The following is a 19,300-nucleotide window of genomic DNA, read 5'->3' as shown; positions in this document are numbered from 1 at the left end:
GGGGAAGCACGCCGCTCCGATTGGTCAAATTTCCTCGTGACAACTTCCGGTAAAATGGAGCACAAGATTTGAAATTTGCCTTGGCTGAGTAACGTCTGTCTACCTCATTTTAACACCAGAAGCGCGTGAGGTAATTATATCTCAAACCAAACATATTTAAGGATAGTAAATGAAATGCTTCGCAAGGGAAACATTATTTTAAAAGTCTGTTAATGTAGCGAGGTGCTAACGCTAACTTAGCTAACAGTAGCTACCAGTAGCTACCATCAGCTAGCTCTGTCGTGCAGCTTTGTTTCTAGATTGTTTCCTCTCTGTGTAGCTACAGCTGAATAACGGAGCTTGTCAAGTGGACACGTGAACCAGCAGCTAGCCTAACTGTGTGGCGTGCACATCACATGTTTGACTCCAGTGCTGGACTTTAAATGTTAAATGACCTGAACGCTGCTGTTGTCACAGAGGAAACTATGAATGATGACAACCGCCAGTTGTTTGAGAGAGTCGCCAGAAAGATGGGCTGGATGGACAAGGGAGGACTGGACACCGCAGAGAAGAAGGTGTGTTGGGCTCCTCAGCAGCCTATGGACGAACACGTGACACTTATTTCTTCTATTTGTATAACTTGTTGAAAACCATTTATCCTTAGGTTACTGGGAGAAGGAACAATTCACATGCAAACACAATTTAGTTAATTGTTCTTCTGCAGTTTTCATATTGTTCGTTTTCTATCATTCAAAATCTCTGGTTCCTGTTTATTTAATGTGAGGATTTAGTGTTTTTCCTCATGTATCAATATAAGCAGAGTAAATGTTTGATTTTGAGTCTCACCTTTAGCCATTGGAAATTATAATGTTTTAGCAGCATAGTTTATAATGTCTTTGTGTGTTGTAGTGCTCTCTCAACAAGTACAAATAAGACTAACGTGGTACTGGTAAATACACTGGTAAATACACTGGTAAACACTTTGGATACCTGCCATCTCGATAACACAGCATTTCAAGGGTTATTATTTACTAGGCTACTTTCATTATATTTAATTATTGGGATGTGTAAGTGTTTGTCGGACTCATACTTGACATAGATCTAAAATTTCATTGATTATGACCTTATTATGAAACCTGCAGAAACTCTGTACTCTGTCTGTCTGCATTGTTTCTAGCTGATCAGCTCGATTGGCAAGACTCGTTTTGGTGCCACAAGTAGTCATCGACCTGCAGATCCATCAGCTTCGCCCGTCCTGCTTGGCCTCTCTGGAAGTGAAGATGAGTCAGACAAGGAGAATCAGTGCTCCAAAGGCAACGAGTACAGAGACAAGTCTTTGATTGAGTCCAGTGACGACGACTTTGACCAGTGTGAGTGAGTTGAATTGCATAAATATCTTCAAATTGTATGGCGCACTTTACACAAACGGTAATTTCTTCATTTTGCCTTTTTGTTCCTCAGTTCTTGTGGGAAGGGCTACACCGAAAGCGAAGCCGACCGCACAGAGAACTTGTAGCGCTGCAAAGAAAGAAAAGTGAGAAAATAACTGTCTAAATCTCTGTCTTGTTTTTGGTTTTAGTTTTACCTCTAATCTGTGAGTTTAACTTCCAAACCTTTGCTCCCTTTTAGTTCAAATGTTCTTGTGGTGAGCTCAGACGATGAAGGCAGCTTTGAGACGTGTAAGTGTTCTTTTTCGTTGTCATTATTTGTAGCCGTTGACAATAAATGACTCAAATGCGCAACAGAAAGACGGTTGAGGAAAACACATTCATACTGTGGATCATGCTTCACTCAGTTCATCCTTTTGCATATTTCAGTTTTACAACGAGTGAAAACACCAAACGCCAAGACTGAGAAAGTGTCAGAGAGCGGAAGTGAAGACAGGTGAGTTGTGTCTTATTTGTTTCTGCTCTTAAAAGCAGCGTCTCTGTCCGGGAAATAAACCGTTAACTATCTGATTCACCTGTCTTTCTCTTTAAAGCCTCAAAAACTTCATCGTGGAATACTGTTCATCAGACGATGACTTTATTGAGACAAAAATATCTTTGAAAGGTAAGTCATATGAATTGCTTTCAGTTCGGATGTTGTGTTTCAAAGAACTGAGCTAAATGTGTGTAATGGTGATGTTTTTCAGTGCCGAAGAAAAGCAACACTCCAGCAGCCGAGCCTCCACGGAGGAGACCACTGTCTCAGTGGGACTCCCCTGTCTTTGTTAGTGACAGTGACGACGATGATGATAATATCCTGGTCAAAAGCACGTGGAGAACTCGTCACTCAAAACCTAAACCCCCGGCGAAAGCCAACAAGAATAATGCTCTGCTGCGCGATGAAGACGACAGCGCTCCATCACTGCCTTTGCTCTCCGTCTCATCTCCTTTTTCTTTTCGTCCACCCAAAACTCCAACACCTCTGGTCACTCCTAAGTTTACGTTTACAGCACCTTCGACGCTGGTTGAGTCGGCGAGTTCTGAGGAGGAGTTCACATCATTGCTGGAGAGACTGAAAAAGAAAAACAAACTCACTGGCACTTTATGCTCCCCGAAGAACGCCAAAGGTAACTGTTTGATTTTCCTTCATCTATACCACACATTTTTTATTGAGGCCGTCATAAGTTCTTACATTAGTTTGATAGAACGTTCCACTTATATTTTGAAATTTCATTTTTATTCTTGACATTTTGTCTTTTATTCTCGCAAATAAAAAAAAATTCTTCGTTTGGTTACGTTTGACTTTATTAACGTATTCAAAATGGGAAGAAAACTACTCTTTTTAATTTCTTATGCTTGACTCTGCACTCTTCCCAAGCTCACATCTTGTGTTTTTTGTTTTTAGATCTAGAGAACCGTAAGGAGCCTCCTATGTTAGTTCCTCCGGTGAAGGCACGAACAACACCAGCCTCTAAATCATTGGGGGAAACACCTCTGCGCGTGAAAGCACCTGGGAAATCCACCATCTTGAAGCCGATGGTCAGTCAGACAGAGCCCAGACACGGCCCCATTAGCAGGTACTTATGTTGACATATTTATCTACAGTGTTTAAATGTGAAGCAACATTTGTGTGTCACTCACTCAGTTTGACGCTTGTCTTTCTTTCCTTTCCAGGGTAACTTTGTGTAAAACCCCAGGCTGCTTCCTGCAGTCACTGTCAAACCCTGGCTCCAGCTATGGCCGCGGCTTCAAACAGAGCAAGGAGGAGCTCACCAGGAAACTCTACCATCTGTACAACACCACTGTATTCGACAGCAAGGTGATGACGGACAATTTGCCCTTTTGTTTTTATAAATTTTAGAAATATCATCTGATTTTAAATGTGTATTTTTCATTGTTTAAGTTCTTTGTTTACATCTGTTGTAATTTTCTTTTTCCTGACATGACTTTTCCAGCTCCCTGTTGATATGTCAGTGACCTGGAATAAGAAATTGCGGAAAACGGCTGGTTACTGTATCACGGGGCAGGAGCGAGGTGGTGGGGGCCGCTACGCTCGCATTGATCTGTCCGAGAAAGTCTGTGATTCTGCAGGTAATGTTTTAATAACCCAGATAGACTGAAGTAATAAACCTCGTCTGTTTAATATTCCCTAACTGTAAATATGTGAATCTCTACATCCTAACTTTCAGTCTTATTTCATTGTGCGTGCCTCCCAGATCGTCTTAGAGACACGTTGATTCATGAGATGTGTCACGCAGCGACGTGGCTGATTAATGGCGTGAGGGACGGGCACGGAAGCTACTGGAAGCTTTACGCACGCAAGTCCACATTGGCGCATCCCGAGCTGCCCATGGTCACTCGCTGCCACAGTTACGACATCAAGTACAAATTCCAATACCAGTGCACCCGCTGCAAGAATACGTAAGTGTTGATATCAATCTTTCATTTCCCAGACTTGTGTTTTAATTTCCACTTTTAATATTCCTAACATTTGATTCTTTACAGTATCGGGCGTCATTCCAAGTCACTGGACACCCAGAGGTTTGCGTGTGCCCTCTGCACAGGTAATCTTGTCTTGCTGACTCCCCTCAAGACGCGCGCTCCTGCGCCTTTTGCCAACTTTGTCAAAGAGAATTATGGGACTGTGCGACAGGAACTAACAGGACAAAGCCACGCAGAGGTGATGCGTAAGCTAAGCGCCGACTTCGCCTCAAAGACTAAACTCAGTCAAAGCTGAGATCCTGAATTTGTCTTTAAATGAAGCTGTGGATTGAGCTGCACATCATAGGAAACCTGTTCAGATTCTCAAATACCTCAGTCAACCAGTTTTACAATAGTGAGCAGCTGTGATTATTGATAGTGAATCTATTTTTATACTTTCCATGTCATATTTGTTTTTCTTTGTATGTGATTATTAACTGGAGCAAATGGAACTCAGGAACCTGAGCCAGTTAATGTTTGTGAGGTCGTGTCACATCATGACGACTTATATATTCTGGAGATCAGTCTGATCCCTTTGTGTTTTTAATATTTGATCAGTTTGTCATTTCCGTTATGGACTCTTTAAATAAATTTCAGCTCTGATTGTACGTTAAATGGTCTCTTGACATCTTTATGTAGGTAAATCTACACTATGTATAAGCAATGTGGTCGTTGTATGCCATTACAATTTTACCTCATACTTAAAAAATTTGATTTTTTTCTTTAAACTAAACTGTAAAGTATTAATCTGTTAAAAGTTAAACAATGTAAGATGAATACAGTGTCAGTAGAGTTTACAGCGCTCATACTCATACTCGCATGAAGTGGTTGACTTATCTACTTAACTAGTAAACTAAGGTTCAGGAGCAGGGCCACACCTCACCCACCTCTAATCACCTGTCAAGACTCGAATACCCCGTCAACCCATCACGCTCCGTTTGTCTAGCATTTCTCCACCTGCCCTTCCCTTCTACCATTCACCCTTCTACCTCATCCCCAGCCACATCCCTTCATCCTCTCTTCCCTTATCCCTTCTTAATCAGTTTGATGCATATTCTTGAATGTCTAGTTCTGAGTACTGGCTGGGGGACTCAATAAGCTCGGGGGTGGGGGGGATGCCTGACGTTAACCCCACCTTGATTTTCCCCTCTGCCCAATCACCAGTGCATCCTGTCACACCAGCCTATCAGACACATCTTCACCTCGACCCCCTTCTCTCAACGTCCAATCCTTTTTCCTCAACATCCAATATTTCAAACCTCTCAACAACCTATTTTTGTGGCGTGGTCCTTGCAAGGGAAATTAAGCACTTAAAATAAACTATTGGGTTACAGAGAATGTTTGAACTTTTAAGTACAATACAAATCTATTTTTGTTTTCCAGGGTGACCTCTTGTAATATTTAAGGTAAATGTGTCAGTGTGTGTGTGGGGGTGAAACGGGGACAGTTGTTTCCGATGACTCCTCGTCTGCTATCAGGCAAATATTGACAGGTAGGAAGCAGTTCTTTTGTATGAATAAGCAAACACAATCCTGACAACAAACACTAGCTGTTGACACACGACTGTCTGCGTTTGGTGAGGTTTTACATCTCAGGTTCCGACATGATGAAACTGTAAATGTACAATCCGCACCGCTGACGTAAAACAGGAAGATGCAGATGGAACCAGCGATGAGAAAGAAACGGGTGTGATGCTGCAGCATGTTGTGTTTGAAGCAGATATGAGGGTGAGTGTACTACATCTTTCTTCCCGTTTACAGTGAGGTCAAATTGAGTTTAGCTCTTTTAAAATTGTATAAATTGAGGACAGTCAGAAGAGCGGAGCACGGTGAGCTCTCCGTCATGGACATCCCCTGCAATGTGTCAATCCTGGCGAATCAGACACAGATCGAATCCAGCATCTACCACCTGGTTGAGATGGTCATCATGTGTGTGAGCTGCAGCTTGAACACCATGCTCAGTCTTCCTTTGGCCTGGGTCATCACCCGCTCGCCGTCCCTCCTCAGGCACACTCGCTTCCTGCTCCTCGCACATCTCCTCCTGTGCGACAGCCTCCAAGTACGTCTAAACCGCTATGTTTGTCTTTTTAATGAAAGCGCGTCTATAGAGCTCCTGTTAGTCCTGAGATGAGTGTGCTCTTTGTCCATCTTTAAAATTCCAGCAGCTCCTCTGGACGATCAAAGCGGTTCTTCTGAGATCCAGAGAAGGGATGCCAGTGACCCAGTGTCTGATCTTCTCTGCTGCTATCCAGGCCTGCTCATTGGTTTGTAATGTGTTGATTTACACTTGTGCATCTAATTTTCCTTTGTTCAAACTCACAACCCACAATATATTTCGTTCTTCAGGATAGTCTGTTTTTCTTTCTTTTTTTATCATTGCAAATTTAACTTTGGTTGGTTTTGACAGTTGGTTAGATGATTTAAAAAAACACTGATGTTCCATTTGTCACTATTTTCTTCAACCTATCAAATAATATGTTTATTACCAAAAGAATAATCAGATCAGTTGTGAAAATAATAATTAGTTGTAGTCGTATACAGATAAATTACAGCAGACACGTCCCTGTTTTGGTCACGGATTGGTTCTGTCTGCCTTCAGTTATTGCACAGGCTCCACGTTTGCTCGTTCTTATGGGATCAGCTTCACCAAAATGGAGTTGCTGAATTTCTAAATAGAATAATATCAAATGATGAATAATCACTACTGTGGAGAGAAGAAAAATAAGACCAAAGGGCTTCCCAGTGAATAAGAGTAAGACATTTTAAACATCTATAATAGGTCATGTTTAGGTTAAACTCCCCACAGTTTGGCCACATTGTATTAGTAGTGTTTGTATTAGTCAAATTAATGCTGTGGTCCCTGTAAACAGCCTGTCTGCTCTGACAGGACAAAGTGAGGGCTACATCTAACTTTAATGTCTCTTCTTGTTGCCCAGGTGGACTTCTTACTGAGCACGGCCATGGCTGTGGACCGATTTGTCGCTGTCAAGTGGCCTCTGCGCTATGAATTGCTGATCTGTACTCGGAGGAAGCGAGCAGCTGTTACAGCCATATGGACCTTATCGTTTGTGGTCATCGCTGTGGCTTTGGGTATCAGCCTCAGCACCATCCAGGTGAATTTTTCCTTTCAGCGCTGTCGCCCTCTCATCCTCATGCCCTGCCTGTCAGAGACGTCAGCCGCGCTGCTCTACTGCACCTTGGGCAGTGCCGTGGTGCTGCCTCTCTGCTCCCTGACCATCCTGGGATGCTTCTGCCTGCTCTGCAGGGACATGCACGCCGGGCTGCTCTGCTCCAAGAGAGCGTGGGTGACGCTGACCCTCCAGGCTGTTCAGACTCTTCTCTTCTCAGTTCCTGTGATCACGGAAAGCTCCCTGATCCCTGGACACCTGCACAGTGATGCTGTGGATATAGCAGCAACCATCACCTACAACCTGGGGGTGTCGCTCATCCCTCTGGTCTACGGGTATCGCTCACGGGAGCTGCAGCAGCGGATACGACAGGCTGCACACATGAGCAAAGTCCCCAACTTAACTTAGACATAAAATCTGATTTCAAAGACTTCACAGTTTTTACCTGCACCGCCTGAATGAGAGCAGTGGGGATCTTTCCACATTCACTGCATCACGCTTTGAATTTACTCAGTTTGAATAGCTGGTATCAATATGCTGCTGTAAGGTCGCAGCATCTGCCTGTGCTGCTTTTGCATTTCAAAGACAAACAACGTGTTTTATAACTCCAGTAGAATGACATCAAGCTTTTGTGATGAGGAAAAAAACTGAGATAAAAACCCAAGCTGTTCAAATACTGATAACCGCTGCAAACGTAAAGGACGGTGATAATAGAACAAAAATAAATAAAGGACAGGATTAACCCCACGACACTCGCAAAGGCAAAGCTGATTTGTGGTCATAATGTTTCAACTCGATGATTGCAAAATTTCTCATTCTCTATTATACAATTAGTAATAACATTTTATTCTGGAACTTGAAAAATATCAGATATACACTCAAAGGCTCCTTCCAAATTTTTAGGAAAACTTGGACCCTCATAGTCTCTATAAGAGCTAAAGTGAGACAGTCCCCCTAAATCCCTCTTTATTATCACAATCATTATGTAATTATTAAATCTTCCATTTGAATGTTCTTTTTTGTTTTTTGTGTTGTACTGATGCCGTCCTATATATTATATAATCCTTGATAAATAATCATTGCTCTACATTGTAATTCAAGGGGATAAACGAGGATGTTTGGGAGGTGGGTTGGGTGGGGTACCTTTCATAGATGCAATCATTTAAATGATTTTCAATAAAAAAAACAATAAAAACGTCAGTAATAATATAAAAGACGGGAAAAAATGCTTCAAGATATTTAATTTGTATATTAAACACTGATATGCTGTATATGCACCGTACTCTATATCATACAAAACGATCATCAAGATGTACGCAACGGAAGGATACACAGTCAATGCTACAAGAAAAACACATCAACAATCTACCACGTTTTTTGAAAGACAATGAGACTTGTGGGGAAGGTGCGCAGGTCAGAGAGGTTTGGGCAGCTTCCCTGATTGTGATCACCCCCTTTAAGAGGCACAGGCACAAATCCACAGGTAGCACTGAGGTGAGACAGCACGCTCCAGTCGTCAGCAGTGACCCAACATCTCATATTACAAATCTCCAGTGCAACATCAAGCATCGTACAGATGGTTGAATCTTACTCCACACACTTTGTGTTGTCAATAAAAGCACTGGAAGGTTCTGTGTCATCACGGTGTTGAGGCAGGCACTAAGAATTCCTTGAATAACCTTTCAAGCATTTTATCGTACTAAATGTGTTCTTCGTAAAAATTTGCAGCATTTCACAGAAAGAGCGTCTTCCTGGTTTTGGCAAATGCAATGTGAGTAAATGGAGGATGTATCAGTGGATCATGACATATAAACCTTTATAAGTGACAATGTATGGCACCACATAAAAAGAAGGAGAATTTTGAGATAGAGTTATAGATATATATGCGCAAGAGCAGCATTACATGTAAAACCATCGCTCGTCCCCTCTGCACTCTATCAACAATCCTGACGTCACGCTTCCTTCCCTCAGTACAGGCAGGTTTTCTTCATAATGCGCAGGAACTCCTGCTGGTTGACTTCTCCGTCCCCGTCTCGGTCAGCCTCATCGATCATCTCCTTCACGAACACAAAACATAAGGACGAAAATGAGAAGAAGACGAAGACGAAGAAGAAGAATGATGGTGGGATGGAGCAAACAAATAAAGATATTTTGATGCATTTACGTGCAAATGTGTTGTTTTTATACAAAATTACAGTCACGACTTTTAAAGGCACTATTTGTAACTTTGGAGTCTGTCAAACCCAACAGTAACAGAAGGCTTGGTTTGATGATGTCATGATGCAGCGTAGGTTCTTGGGAGTTTTTGTCTTTACAGCCATTGCAGATGAAAATGTGCGCGACTCAGACATTAACGTTTTATTTATGTTACGCAGCAATGAATGATGTGACCAATAGAAACAGTTCACGTTACATATTATATCTTGAATAAAAAAACGTGCCTGTGTCTGTTTTCATTGAGCAGGAGTGGTGGTACATGTGAAGACTGCTTTCATTAAACGCTCTTACCCGCAGCTCTTCATCCGTCAGGTTCTCTCCGAGCTCTTTGGCCACTCGCTTCAGATTCTTGAAGGAGATCTTTCCGGTCTCGTCGTCGTCAAACAGACGGAACGCTTTCAGGATCTCCTCCTTGGAGTCTTTCTCTACCTGAGAGGGAAGATGGAGAGCGGCTTTACCACGAGCTGCTCTTCTGCAGCCGTGTAGTGGTTAAAAAAACAACAACATAGAATGACAACATCAGCATAAGAAGTGTGAGTTTGTGTGTGTCGAAAAGGACTGGGCATTAATATCAATAATTATCATAACATAATTTTCATCAATAGCAATAAAACAAAGGTAAATACATATTGATGCAGTCCTATAAAACATTATTGATCTACCTCAGATTAGTACAACGCTTTGCTGTTTACCAAGTGTTTGTTTATTCTCTGCTCATAAAGAAGAGTTCAGACTTAAACTCTGAGGCAAAAATCTGTCTTTAACCTAAAAGAAATAATAATGTGACCTTTGTCGTGATGATGAACTCTATGACCACTCTATCTATCTATCTATCTATCTATCTATCTATCTATCTATCTATCTATCTATCTATCTATCTATCTATCTATCCTTCTATCTATCTATCTATCTATCTATCTATCTATCTATCTATCTATCTATCCATCTATCTATCTATCAGCTTTATTGGTCAGTATAGGGCTGAAAACGTGAAGTGATCATTGAGGGTTTATATCAAAGAACTGATTGAATAAAATTTGTATTGCACATTAATTATAATACCTAATATAGATACGTTACCATTTTCTGTGTCATGACACTGAGGAAGTCGACAAAGGAGACCCTCCCAGTTCCTCCCTTATCCACTTCACCAATCATCTTCTTGATCTCCTCTTTCTTCGGCTCAAACCCCAGAGCTCTCATCGCGACCTGGAGGAACACGAACACACAAGTACACCTTGATCTCTCCCTGACACATGTTGAATGTTCAGTGTCTGAGCTTTTTGACTTCATTTTCTCACCTTGAGCTCTTTGACATCAATGAATCCAGACCCATCGGTGTCAAACAGCTCGAAGGCCTCTCTGATCTCCTGCTTCTGCTCCTCGGTCAGCTCTGCTTTAGGGGTGGTCTTCTTACGAGGAGGGGGCACTGGGCCCTGCAGGGAGGGTCTCTTGGCACCGGTCGCCTGATGGGGACACAAGGGCGGAGGTATAATAAAAAAAAAAAAAGGAAAATATGGAATCACCACGTCTATGATGACATCACAATCAGAGAGGTTTCTGGGAGAGAAAAAAAGCAATTACTCAAAACCTATAGAACAGAATAAGGAATAATCTAAACATCCACAGCCTATGGCAACAGTATTAGGTTATTATAAGAGTATGAGATATGTTCACTCACCATTAGTGTCTCTGTATTTGACTGGCTGAGAGAATAAACTGCTAATCTTTGAAACGATCAATGTTTTCCTCTGGGCGATGAAGGCTCCCTGTCATTTAGGGAGGAGGAGGAGATGAGGAGACGGTGTCTGTTTTACATCAGCTGCTCACACTCATCCAGTCACTGCACTGGACACAAGCCAAAACAATAAAAACAACAACCTGCTGCTTATTTATCAGGAGCAGCAGATAGAATAAAGAGAAGATGAACGTCTGTAGCTGTAGCATGCAGAGGACCAGCTGCCGATCGAGTCTGGGTGTTTGATTTACTCACCCTGTGTGTCAGGGGACAGAGCCCAGGGTGGGATTGTGACAGTTTAAGATCTCAGGCGGGGTCCACAGGCACAAGCTGGAGTGGAAATGAAACGCACCAGTCGGGCAAAGAGATGATTGGCTGCTGGAAATCACGGGGCTCAAGACACGATCAGAAAATACAGCTGCAGAGAATGGTATTAAATCTACCACAGAAATATAAAATGCTAAACAGAATATGAATAGTGGGGAAGTGTTTCTGTCATATATATACGCAAAATATATCGTATTATATAAATGCTGCATATGCTCATACTCTGAAATTGCCTCAATACACCCTCTAGTGTCAAAAGGACACAATTCATCCATACACTGTGTTAATAGAGGCTTTATAATAATAATAATTATAATAATACTAATCATCATCATCATCATCATCATCATCATCATCATCATCATCATCATCATAAATAGCTAATATATAAAAACTATACAATAGAGTTCTTATACACATCAAATGTTGCCCTTGCTGCCAAGAGGGTCACTATCACCTCTGAAGAAAACACATACATGTATAATCACAATTGTTTCACAATGAAAAGGTAAACCTTAGTTTGTGTTTGCCCAAAACAAAACATAGATGGATGAAACCAAGACGGTGTATTTTCACCATGATAACACATATGGTACACAAAACTATGTTGTATATAATCTGTCTAAAGAAGAAAATTGGATCTGTCCGATGTGCTGTCTCAGTGACGTTATTCTCACACTGCACATATTTTTTCCTGCTTTTACACTATATATATATATATTAATTTAATTCCATTCATATTTTATATATTTCATATTTTTTATATTCCTTACACTTACGTATTGCTTGTAACGTATTACTTATGCCTGTTTTGACACTTGACATTGTGGTACTTATCTTACCTTAACAAAATGGGTTTCATCTTGTTTTCCACTGTCCTTTTTGTTGTGAGCTGTGTAATGATCTGTTTTGTAAGATAATGATTTGCAAAGACTGAGTTGGTCGCTAATGTATGAATCTAATGATTTAGACAGTTATCTGGAAAGAGCTGGGAGATGAGAAAGCTCGTTCAATGTATTCATGTATGATAGTTCTGTGGGTGTAGGTTCATCTGGAATATCTTTAGATTTTATTCTTTTTGTGTGTGTGTCTTTTCTTTTTGTTTTTCACATATGTTTTTATATGTAACACTGGAAGATGTATGGGGTGCCTTGTAAAAGAAGGGATGGGTTAATGCATTGGCATGACACAGAAATAAGAAAATAAAAAAATACACCTATGTATGTCTGCATCATTCACACTTCACATGACACACTTCATACATGTTCTGTGATATCTATTCAGTGGTCACTTTATTAGGTACAACTCCACAAGACAACACAATCTAATGCAACCTCTCTGCCATTAACTCTACTTTTTCTTTAGTTTATACATTTTCACCTGAAATTATTTAAAACGTTTTAATATAATGTCCTCTAGTGCAACACACTACATAACAAACACAATAATCACATTTCTGACAGTGTAAAATAAACTTGTGTACTTATTATCAATGTATTCAGTATGTGTATATTCGAACACTATTTTTAAACCCATTTTCAACTGCTTGTCTTTTACTTTTCACAATGTTGTGTTTTTATCCCTCCATTATAATGATATTATGATAATAATAAACTTTATTTATATAGCACTTTTCTTCACAATGTTAGAGTGCTTTTACAAAAAAAATGGTAAACAGAGGAAATAAAAGCAATCAAACGATTAAGATCAGATGAATAGAAATGAAAACAGTATAAACAAAACGTTATTCTCCATCATACTTATATTACTGTAGGTTTATGTTCTCTAGTTTACACGAGAAGACCAAACTGCTGCTGGAAAAACCATCAATATTAAATGTAACTCAGGGGGTGTGGTCTTTTAGCTGGGAAGTGTTTAGAATCAGCTTGTGATCCCTGATTGGCTCAAATTGTGGCGTTCTTTGACGTATTCGGAACGCGATTGGCTGTTCGCGGACGTCCCCTTCGTGCTGAGCGTGGACTCCACCAATCACAGAGCAGCTCTCACTCAGCTGATACACACGGTGCTCGGTCTGCACGCGGGACGCTTGTTCTCTGTCAGGACTTCAGGTGAGTGACAGCAGCAGCTCATTTCAAGTTAACACTCATATCAATTGTGATTAATCATTATTAAAACTCATTTGTGTGTGTTGGATATTCAGTAAAACTTCTCCTTACAAGCTGCGGAGGAGGAAACGCTTCTCCCCTCAGAGTCTCGGTGGTTCGATCCCTGCTCTCACCTGTTGATCACCTCTGCTCCTCATGGCCACACGGGTTCGACCGGTGAGTAGCGTGAGGGAACATCATGTTCCCGACATCTGGTTTCAAGATGCCGTTTATCCCCCTGTCACGTGTTGGTGATGTTACTGCCCCGTCCGCCTCTGCAGGGTAGCAAGCGCTGCGCGGTGATCGGGGGCTCCGGGTTCCTGGGCAGGCACCTGGTGGAGAAGCTGCTGGACAGAGGCTACACCGTGTCCGTGTTCGACATCCGCCAGAGCTACGAGCTGCCCGGGGTCACCTTCCACCTGGGAGACCTGTGTGACCCGCAGGTAACACACCGCCCTGCCCTGTGTGCACCGCGCTGACACCACACATCCAAGTCACCTGACTCCGCACTGAATCAAACGCACCCAAGTCTTATGTCTTGAGCTTGATTCTGTAGCAACACAAACCAGAATGGCACATAGCCCAAGTAGAAGGGGCCTCAGAGAGTTAGTGATGTGACATTTTCAGGGGCCGTTGCTCTAACCTGAAAAAGGGCCAACCCCCCCCATGCTGGAGCAGATGAGTGCAGATAGGTTATAGTATCACGTAAAACAACAATGTAAACAGTTGTTTTTGCAAATTCAAGACAGCGACAGCGGAAATGTTTCCAGGGGACCCCGAAAAAGTGATGAACCTGGCTGCGGTTCAGAATTCGTTGTTTTTAGATTTGCACGTGTTTTTTCTGTTTGCATGGGTTTTCTTAATTTGCAGTACGTAGATATCTCATTACTCCATGGATTAATACTGTGCAATGTCGGGATTACAGTAATACACCTTTATTTGTTAATACCTTGTACACCAACATTTAACGGGTTCTATCCTGAACCTACCTTATCCTTCCTCTGAGTTCTGTGGTAATGCATCCTGCAGTTTTTGTGTAATGTTGCTAACCAACAGACAAACGCAGGCTCATGAAGCATAACCTCCTTGTTTTGATACTCTTCAGATAACTCTTCTACCTGCATTACAATTTCAAATGAGCACATGAGACTTTAAATACTTTGACCTGCACCCATGACTCTTCTGTGTGGTTGTGCTGCTGCAGGCTCTGTCGCCGGCCCTGAGAGATGTGTCCATGGTCTTCCACTGTGCGTCTCCGGCCCCTGGCAGTGACAACCGTGCACTGTTTGAGACGGTCAACATCCAGGGCACACGCACCGTCATTCAGGCCTGTGCCGAGGCTGGAGTACAGGTGAGGCAGCCAGGGGATCAGAGACTTCCATTAGTTTGTAATGGGTTTTAATAACTTCTATACTTGTTTGCTTTGGGCAGAAATTGGTCCTGACCAGCAGTGCCAGTGTGGTGTTTGAAGGGACAGACATTAAGAACGGAGGAGAGGACCTGCCATACGCGAAGAAGCCCATCGACTACTACACCGAGACCAAGATCGAGCAGGAGAAGGTAGGAGGGGGGTGTTTTTAATTTTCACTTGACTGGTGTCATCACTGTGGTTGGACCGACCCCAGCAGGTGATAGTGTGAGTTCTAGATCCTCATGATGTGAGAACAAAAGTGATTTTTGATTGAATGAAGTAGTGATTTTTCTCCTTCCTTTTGAGAAAAGCATACATTTTTATTTCACTGTTTGTCTTTTATTTTTTTATCAGCATCCCTAACCGACATAATATCAACATTATTACTAGTAGTGGTTGCATCTTTCCTCGGCTTCCTTTTGTTATTTGTGTCATCTGCCTCATCACCTTCACTCTTACACTCTGTCTTTGTTGTAGTTGGTCCTGGCAGCTTGTGACAAGGAGAAGGGTTTCCTCACCGTCGCCATCCGGCCTCACGGCATCTTCGGCCCTCGGGACCCACAGCTGGTTCCGATCCTGGTGGATACGGCTCGTAGGGGCAAGATGAAGTTCATCATTGGGTAAGTCACTATCAGCTCACTGCGTTGATGCCGTTCCAGCTGTTCTATCAATAGAAATACGACAAGCTACTCTGCAGCATTCACTTTGTGACTTGCAGCCTCACTGATATGGATATTTGGCAGCTGATAGCGATATTGGGGAGTAAAACCTTTCTGATGCGGATGTAAATGTATATTTAAAAAACTGACTGATTCCTTATATGTCATTATCTAATGATTATGGCAAAGAAATGCAATTGAGGCTTGATATTTTACAGTTTGACCATAAACTGTATTATTAATAACAACAAAGAGAAAGGAAAAAGACAATTACAACCAAATATATAGAAGTTGAATGAATGTATTTTAATGTAAACATAAATGCACATTGTTTATTCTGTAAAATGCTAGTTTTCATATTGGAAAATATTGGCAAACATAAACGCTGATGGAGTTCCATTGGCAAAACTCATTAATCGTTCAGGCTCTAAAATGACTTTCTGGAGTCAGTTTAATTTATTCTAACATCAGTCAGTGTGTGGTGATGAATTTCATGACATTTCACTATCTCTGAAACCTTTCTCTAAACTCACTTGAATCCTCTCTTCCCCTGTTTACATTATGTAAACGTTTCTTTGATGTCTGTTTGGATGTGACATGCTGTGTTTGTAATTTACCTTTTATAGCACTTCTTGCACATGTAAGCAAAGACAAATTTCTGCCCTGACTAAAGTACACAATTATTTTCTATTCTATCTATTTAGTTATTCAGCCCATAGCTTGTACCATTGTGCGGAGGGACAGTCGATTCTTGTTTTCTAAATTATTCCTCACTAGTATTTCTCTTTTATTCCATTTCTCTCAGTGATGGGACTAATCTGGTGGATTTCACCTTTGTGGAGAACGTGGTGCATGGACACATCCTGGCTGCTGAGCGCCTGAGAGCCGACTCCCCCATCTGTGGAAAGGTGAGTGGAAGTGAAGATTAAAGCCAAAATCTTATTTCAAACATTCTGTCAATGGTGAGATTTGGCTTCGGGATCCATCTTCCATGTAAGTCTGTGCTGTCTTTGTAAGATCAAACATCGGGTCTTTCATCTCCTCCTTCGCTTTCAGCCGTACCACATCACCAATGACGAGCCGGTGAGATTCTGGGACTTCATGTCTGAGGTGCTGGTGGGGCTGGGATACGCCGCTCCTCGCTACCACCTCCCCTACACCCTCGTGTATGGACTGGCCCTGCTCCTCTGGCTGCTGGCCCTCATCCTGCGCCCCCTAGTGTCCATAAAACCCACATTTACTCCAATGAGGGTGGCCCTGGCTGGAACCCACCACTACTACAGCTGTGAACGAGCCAAGCAGGACATGGGCTACAAGCCCGTGGTGGGTCTGAAGGAGGGGATCGCCCGCACGGTGCAGAGCTACCCTCACCTCAGACAAGGGGCGTGACGTTACCATGGAGATGAAGACTGTAGAGACATGTGATGCTGTGCATGTCAGTAGTTATGCGCACGATGTGAATAAGAGGATCAGGTCACACTGAATGGACAAATCAAAATTAGAAAAGAGACATTTTTTCTTTTATCCAAACCACACTGTGTGTTAATGGTCATGTGTGAATTCCACCAGCAGATGGCAGCAGAGACGGTCCTTGTTCTGGTTAACGTTACAGTCTGATTGTAGAAAAGTTTGAAAGCACTTAGTAAACAGTTTATGTCAACTTGAAGTGATCTTACACTGTGGAAAAATGTCATGTTTCACCTGTGTGCTGTACACACACTGAGATGCTGCTGATTAATCCAATTGCCTTAATACAAGATTGTTCTCCTCATACAACTGGCATGAACATGATTTTTTTACGACAATGACTATCTTCACATCACATGTCCTGCCCCCAAAAGTATGTGGACAGGAATGTTGTTATCTAACACCTCGGGTTGAGTTTAGAAAATCTTTAATCCCACAGCACACAGGGATTCTTATGTCAAATAGTGTGTTTCCAACTTGTGGCTTCAGCTTGTGATTCCCCCTTTCTGGTTTCAACAAGATAATTACCCCCACTCCCTACACAATGTCCCATACATATATAAAAATGGTTTTCTGCGCTTTATGTTGAAGAATTTGATTGAGCCCCAACCTCATCCTCAGCCAAATCTTTAGGATCAGTGAGAACTGCGGCTATGAGCCAGGCGTTATCGTTTAAAACCAGTGGCTGAATAAAGGCAAATCCCCACAGCCAGGTTAAGAAACAAACTCAGAGTGGAGGATGTTGTAATACGCAGCACATTTCAGGTCACATTTAACAGCATTGATTCTCAAATGTTGTAAAAGGTTTTGGTCCCTGTAGTAGTTCTCTTCCTCTTTGCATATCTTAATATGATTCTGGTGTAATAGACAGTCCTCAGTATGTGTAATAATAATCGGAAGCTCAGTTACTATATGAGTGAAAGAGAGGGCGTTTCTCACTGAAAATACTTGAGCCTTGAAACCCCCCTTCATACATTAATTCAGGCATTTTAACACAACTAGAATGACAATAGAGCTCAAACCTCCACCAAGACCCAACAGTCCCCTTAAAACCAATCAAGCTGCACCGAATTTCACACTCTCATAGGTATCAGTTCCCTAAACATGCCTGCTTATTTTTTTAACATCAAGATCCTTGAATTATTCTCTGGGAAATTATTGAAAATATAAAACAAATCCCCCATCTCACAATGTTAAAGAAAGTGATGCAATATTTCTGTATGTGTTACCTTTGTCCAGATCCACTCCAAAACTGACCTTGGCCCATGTCGAATCCTTGCACCGAGTTTCAAGTAAATTGGTTGTGTAGTTTTTGCGTGAACCTGCTGACACTTGGGAGATGGAACAAGGATTCTTCCCTGAGTAGGAGGACAAATTGCAGTGATCATTTACTGCTTGATTGTACATATGAGTGTGTGAGCAGACTTACAAATGAGATGCTCCCTATTTAAACACAGGACTAATGTTGGGTATCCACATACATTCGGGCCAGGGTACTTTTTACAGACACATTTTTATCTCCACTGTGATTCTGCAGTGACTCTGCCTCTCTGGCATTCGATCAGTGTAGGCAAATCATTGGAGTACTATTCAAGGACTGTCACTGAACACAATAATGGGATGGGCAATGAAAATGCATCACGAGCTCCGATCCCTCTGTTGCCACATTTGATCATCCTGCCATTTTGACAATGACGCAGGTGTGAGATAGATGTCACAAGCGTGTGGATGTCAGAGTGACTCATTAGTATGCCGTTTACGTTCAATGTTTTAATTAGCTTCGATTGGATATTGGCTTTTTTTTCTAAGTCAAATCATTTTTGTCATTCCTGGCCTTGGCGTGGTGACGACAAGGTGGGCGTTAGGTTCAGATACTTTGCATTCTCGTTTTTTTAATTCTATGCAAGCAGCACCCAGATGATTCACAGCGAGAGTCAGAGCCACCGGGCAAGGCCGTCCGACTGGTTTTCTTGACGGACAGGGATCCAGGAAGATAATAGAGTGGAGCGTTGACACTTGCCAGGGTGTTTTTTTTCTTTTTAGCAGAGTGAAACCTTGGCTCTCAGACTTGCTAATTTCCTCTTCCACCTACTCTCTCTGAGATGTTGCGAAATGGACCCACACCCTGTTTGTGATTTGAAACAGCTTCGTAGATGTGTGCACAGCGTGTGTGAGATTGTTTTTATATTGTACAGAACCGGTGGTGGGTTGATCTCCATGTTGAGTGCACACTGAGGCCTCTCACACAGTGTTGGACAATTGCAGGAGGATAGACATCAATCTTTTTGTCTTTCACCTGCACAAACACAGTCACTTAGATTGAGCAAACATTTAGACTTGTTTATCCAAGGCTCATAAAGAG

At 41.9% G+C, this 19,300-nt stretch overlaps 4 protein-coding genes across 4 annotated transcripts; 3 read left to right on the top strand and 1 right to left on the bottom strand.

Annotated features, from left to right (window-relative positions):
• The first annotated feature begins 8 nt into the window (after positions 1–8).
• gcna (germ cell nuclear acidic peptidase) lies at positions 9–4,502 on the top strand. The gene is made up of 13 exons (XM_035160605.2): positions 9–130; positions 457–554; positions 1,157–1,349; positions 1,441–1,513; positions 1,609–1,658; positions 1,797–1,863; positions 1,961–2,031; positions 2,114–2,533; positions 2,812–2,983; positions 3,081–3,225; positions 3,362–3,497; positions 3,623–3,827; positions 3,912–4,502. The coding sequence occupies exons 2-13, from the start codon at positions 465–467 to the stop codon at positions 4,141–4,143; spliced, it is 1,854 nt and encodes a 617-aa protein (XP_035016496.1). The 5' UTR covers positions 9–130; positions 457–464; the 3' UTR covers positions 4,144–4,502.
• A 1,227-nt stretch (positions 4,503–5,729) lies between these two features.
• Positions 5,730–7,422, top strand: LOC118112682 (adenosine receptor A2b-like). Its single transcript, XM_035162187.2, has 3 exons — positions 5,730–5,945; positions 6,049–6,150; positions 6,823–7,422. Exons 1-3 carry the CDS (start codon positions 5,730–5,732, stop codon positions 7,420–7,422), a joined length of 918 nt encoding a protein of 305 aa, XP_035018078.1.
• An 816-nt stretch (positions 7,423–8,238) lies between these two features.
• cetn2 (centrin, EF-hand protein, 2) lies at positions 8,239–11,228 on the bottom strand. Its single transcript, XM_035160568.2, has 5 exons — positions 10,913–11,228; positions 10,533–10,697; positions 10,312–10,440; positions 9,523–9,660; positions 8,239–9,071 (listed from the first exon to the last, which is right to left on the bottom strand). The coding sequence occupies exons 1-5, from the start codon at positions 10,913–10,915 to the stop codon at positions 8,982–8,984; spliced, it is 525 nt and encodes a 174-aa protein (XP_035016459.1). The 5' UTR covers positions 10,916–11,228; the 3' UTR covers positions 8,239–8,981.
• Positions 11,229–13,279: 2,051 nt separating this feature from the next.
• nsdhl (NAD(P) dependent steroid dehydrogenase-like) lies at positions 13,280–17,244 on the top strand. Its single transcript, XM_035160600.2, has 8 exons — positions 13,280–13,365; positions 13,458–13,578; positions 13,683–13,844; positions 14,606–14,752; positions 14,833–14,961; positions 15,290–15,432; positions 16,277–16,379; positions 16,528–17,244. Exons 2-8 carry the CDS (start codon positions 13,558–13,560, stop codon positions 16,858–16,860), a joined length of 1,038 nt encoding a protein of 345 aa, XP_035016491.1. The 5' UTR covers positions 13,280–13,365; positions 13,458–13,557; the 3' UTR covers positions 16,861–17,244.
• The last annotated feature ends 2,056 nt before the right edge of the window (positions 17,245–19,300 follow it).

The sequence above is a fragment of the Hippoglossus stenolepis genome, chromosome 7 (assembly GCF_022539355.2).
Source record: "Hippoglossus stenolepis isolate QCI-W04-F060 chromosome 7, HSTE1.2, whole genome shotgun sequence".
NCBI classification, from domain to species: domain Eukaryota; kingdom Metazoa; phylum Chordata; class Actinopteri; order Pleuronectiformes; family Pleuronectidae; genus Hippoglossus; species Hippoglossus stenolepis.
This window is presented reverse-complemented; position numbering and strand designations above follow the sequence as displayed.

Coding starts and splice junctions, on each gene's coding strand:
- LOC118112682 (XM_035162187.2), top strand. CDS start 5,730: ATGGACATCCCCTGCAATGTGTCAATCCTGGCGAATCAGACACAGATC. Junction 5,946..6,048: donor TCCTGTGCGACAGCCTCCAA/GTACGTCTAAAC, acceptor TTAAAATTCCAG/CAGCTCCTCTGGACGATCAA. Junction 6,151..6,822: donor CTATCCAGGCCTGCTCATTG/GTTTGTAATGTG, acceptor CTTGTTGCCCAG/GTGGACTTCTTACTGAGCAC.
- cetn2 (XM_035160568.2), bottom strand. Junction 9,661..10,311: donor GTGTCATGACACAGAAAATG/GTAACGTATCTA, acceptor CTTCCCTCTCAG/GTAGAGAAAGACTCCAAGGA. Junction 9,072..9,522: donor TGACGGATGAAGAGCTGCGG/GTAAGAGCGTTT, acceptor GTGTTCGTGAAG/GAGATGATCGATGAGGCTGA.
- gcna (XM_035160605.2), top strand. CDS start 465: ATGAATGATGACAACCGCCAGTTGTTTGAGAGAGTCGCCAGAAAGATG. Junction 2,534..2,811: donor CTCCCCGAAGAACGCCAAAG/GTAACTGTTTGA, acceptor TTTTGTTTTTAG/ATCTAGAGAACCGTAAGGAG. Junction 3,498..3,622: donor GAAAGTCTGTGATTCTGCAG/GTAATGTTTTAA, acceptor CGTGCCTCCCAG/ATCGTCTTAGAGACACGTTG.
- nsdhl (XM_035160600.2), top strand. CDS start 13,558: ATGGCCACACGGGTTCGACCG. Junction 13,579..13,682: donor TGGCCACACGGGTTCGACCG/GTGAGTAGCGTG, acceptor CCGCCTCTGCAG/GGTAGCAAGCGCTGCGCGGT. Junction 14,753..14,832: donor GTGCCGAGGCTGGAGTACAG/GTGAGGCAGCCA, acceptor TGCTTTGGGCAG/AAATTGGTCCTGACCAGCAG.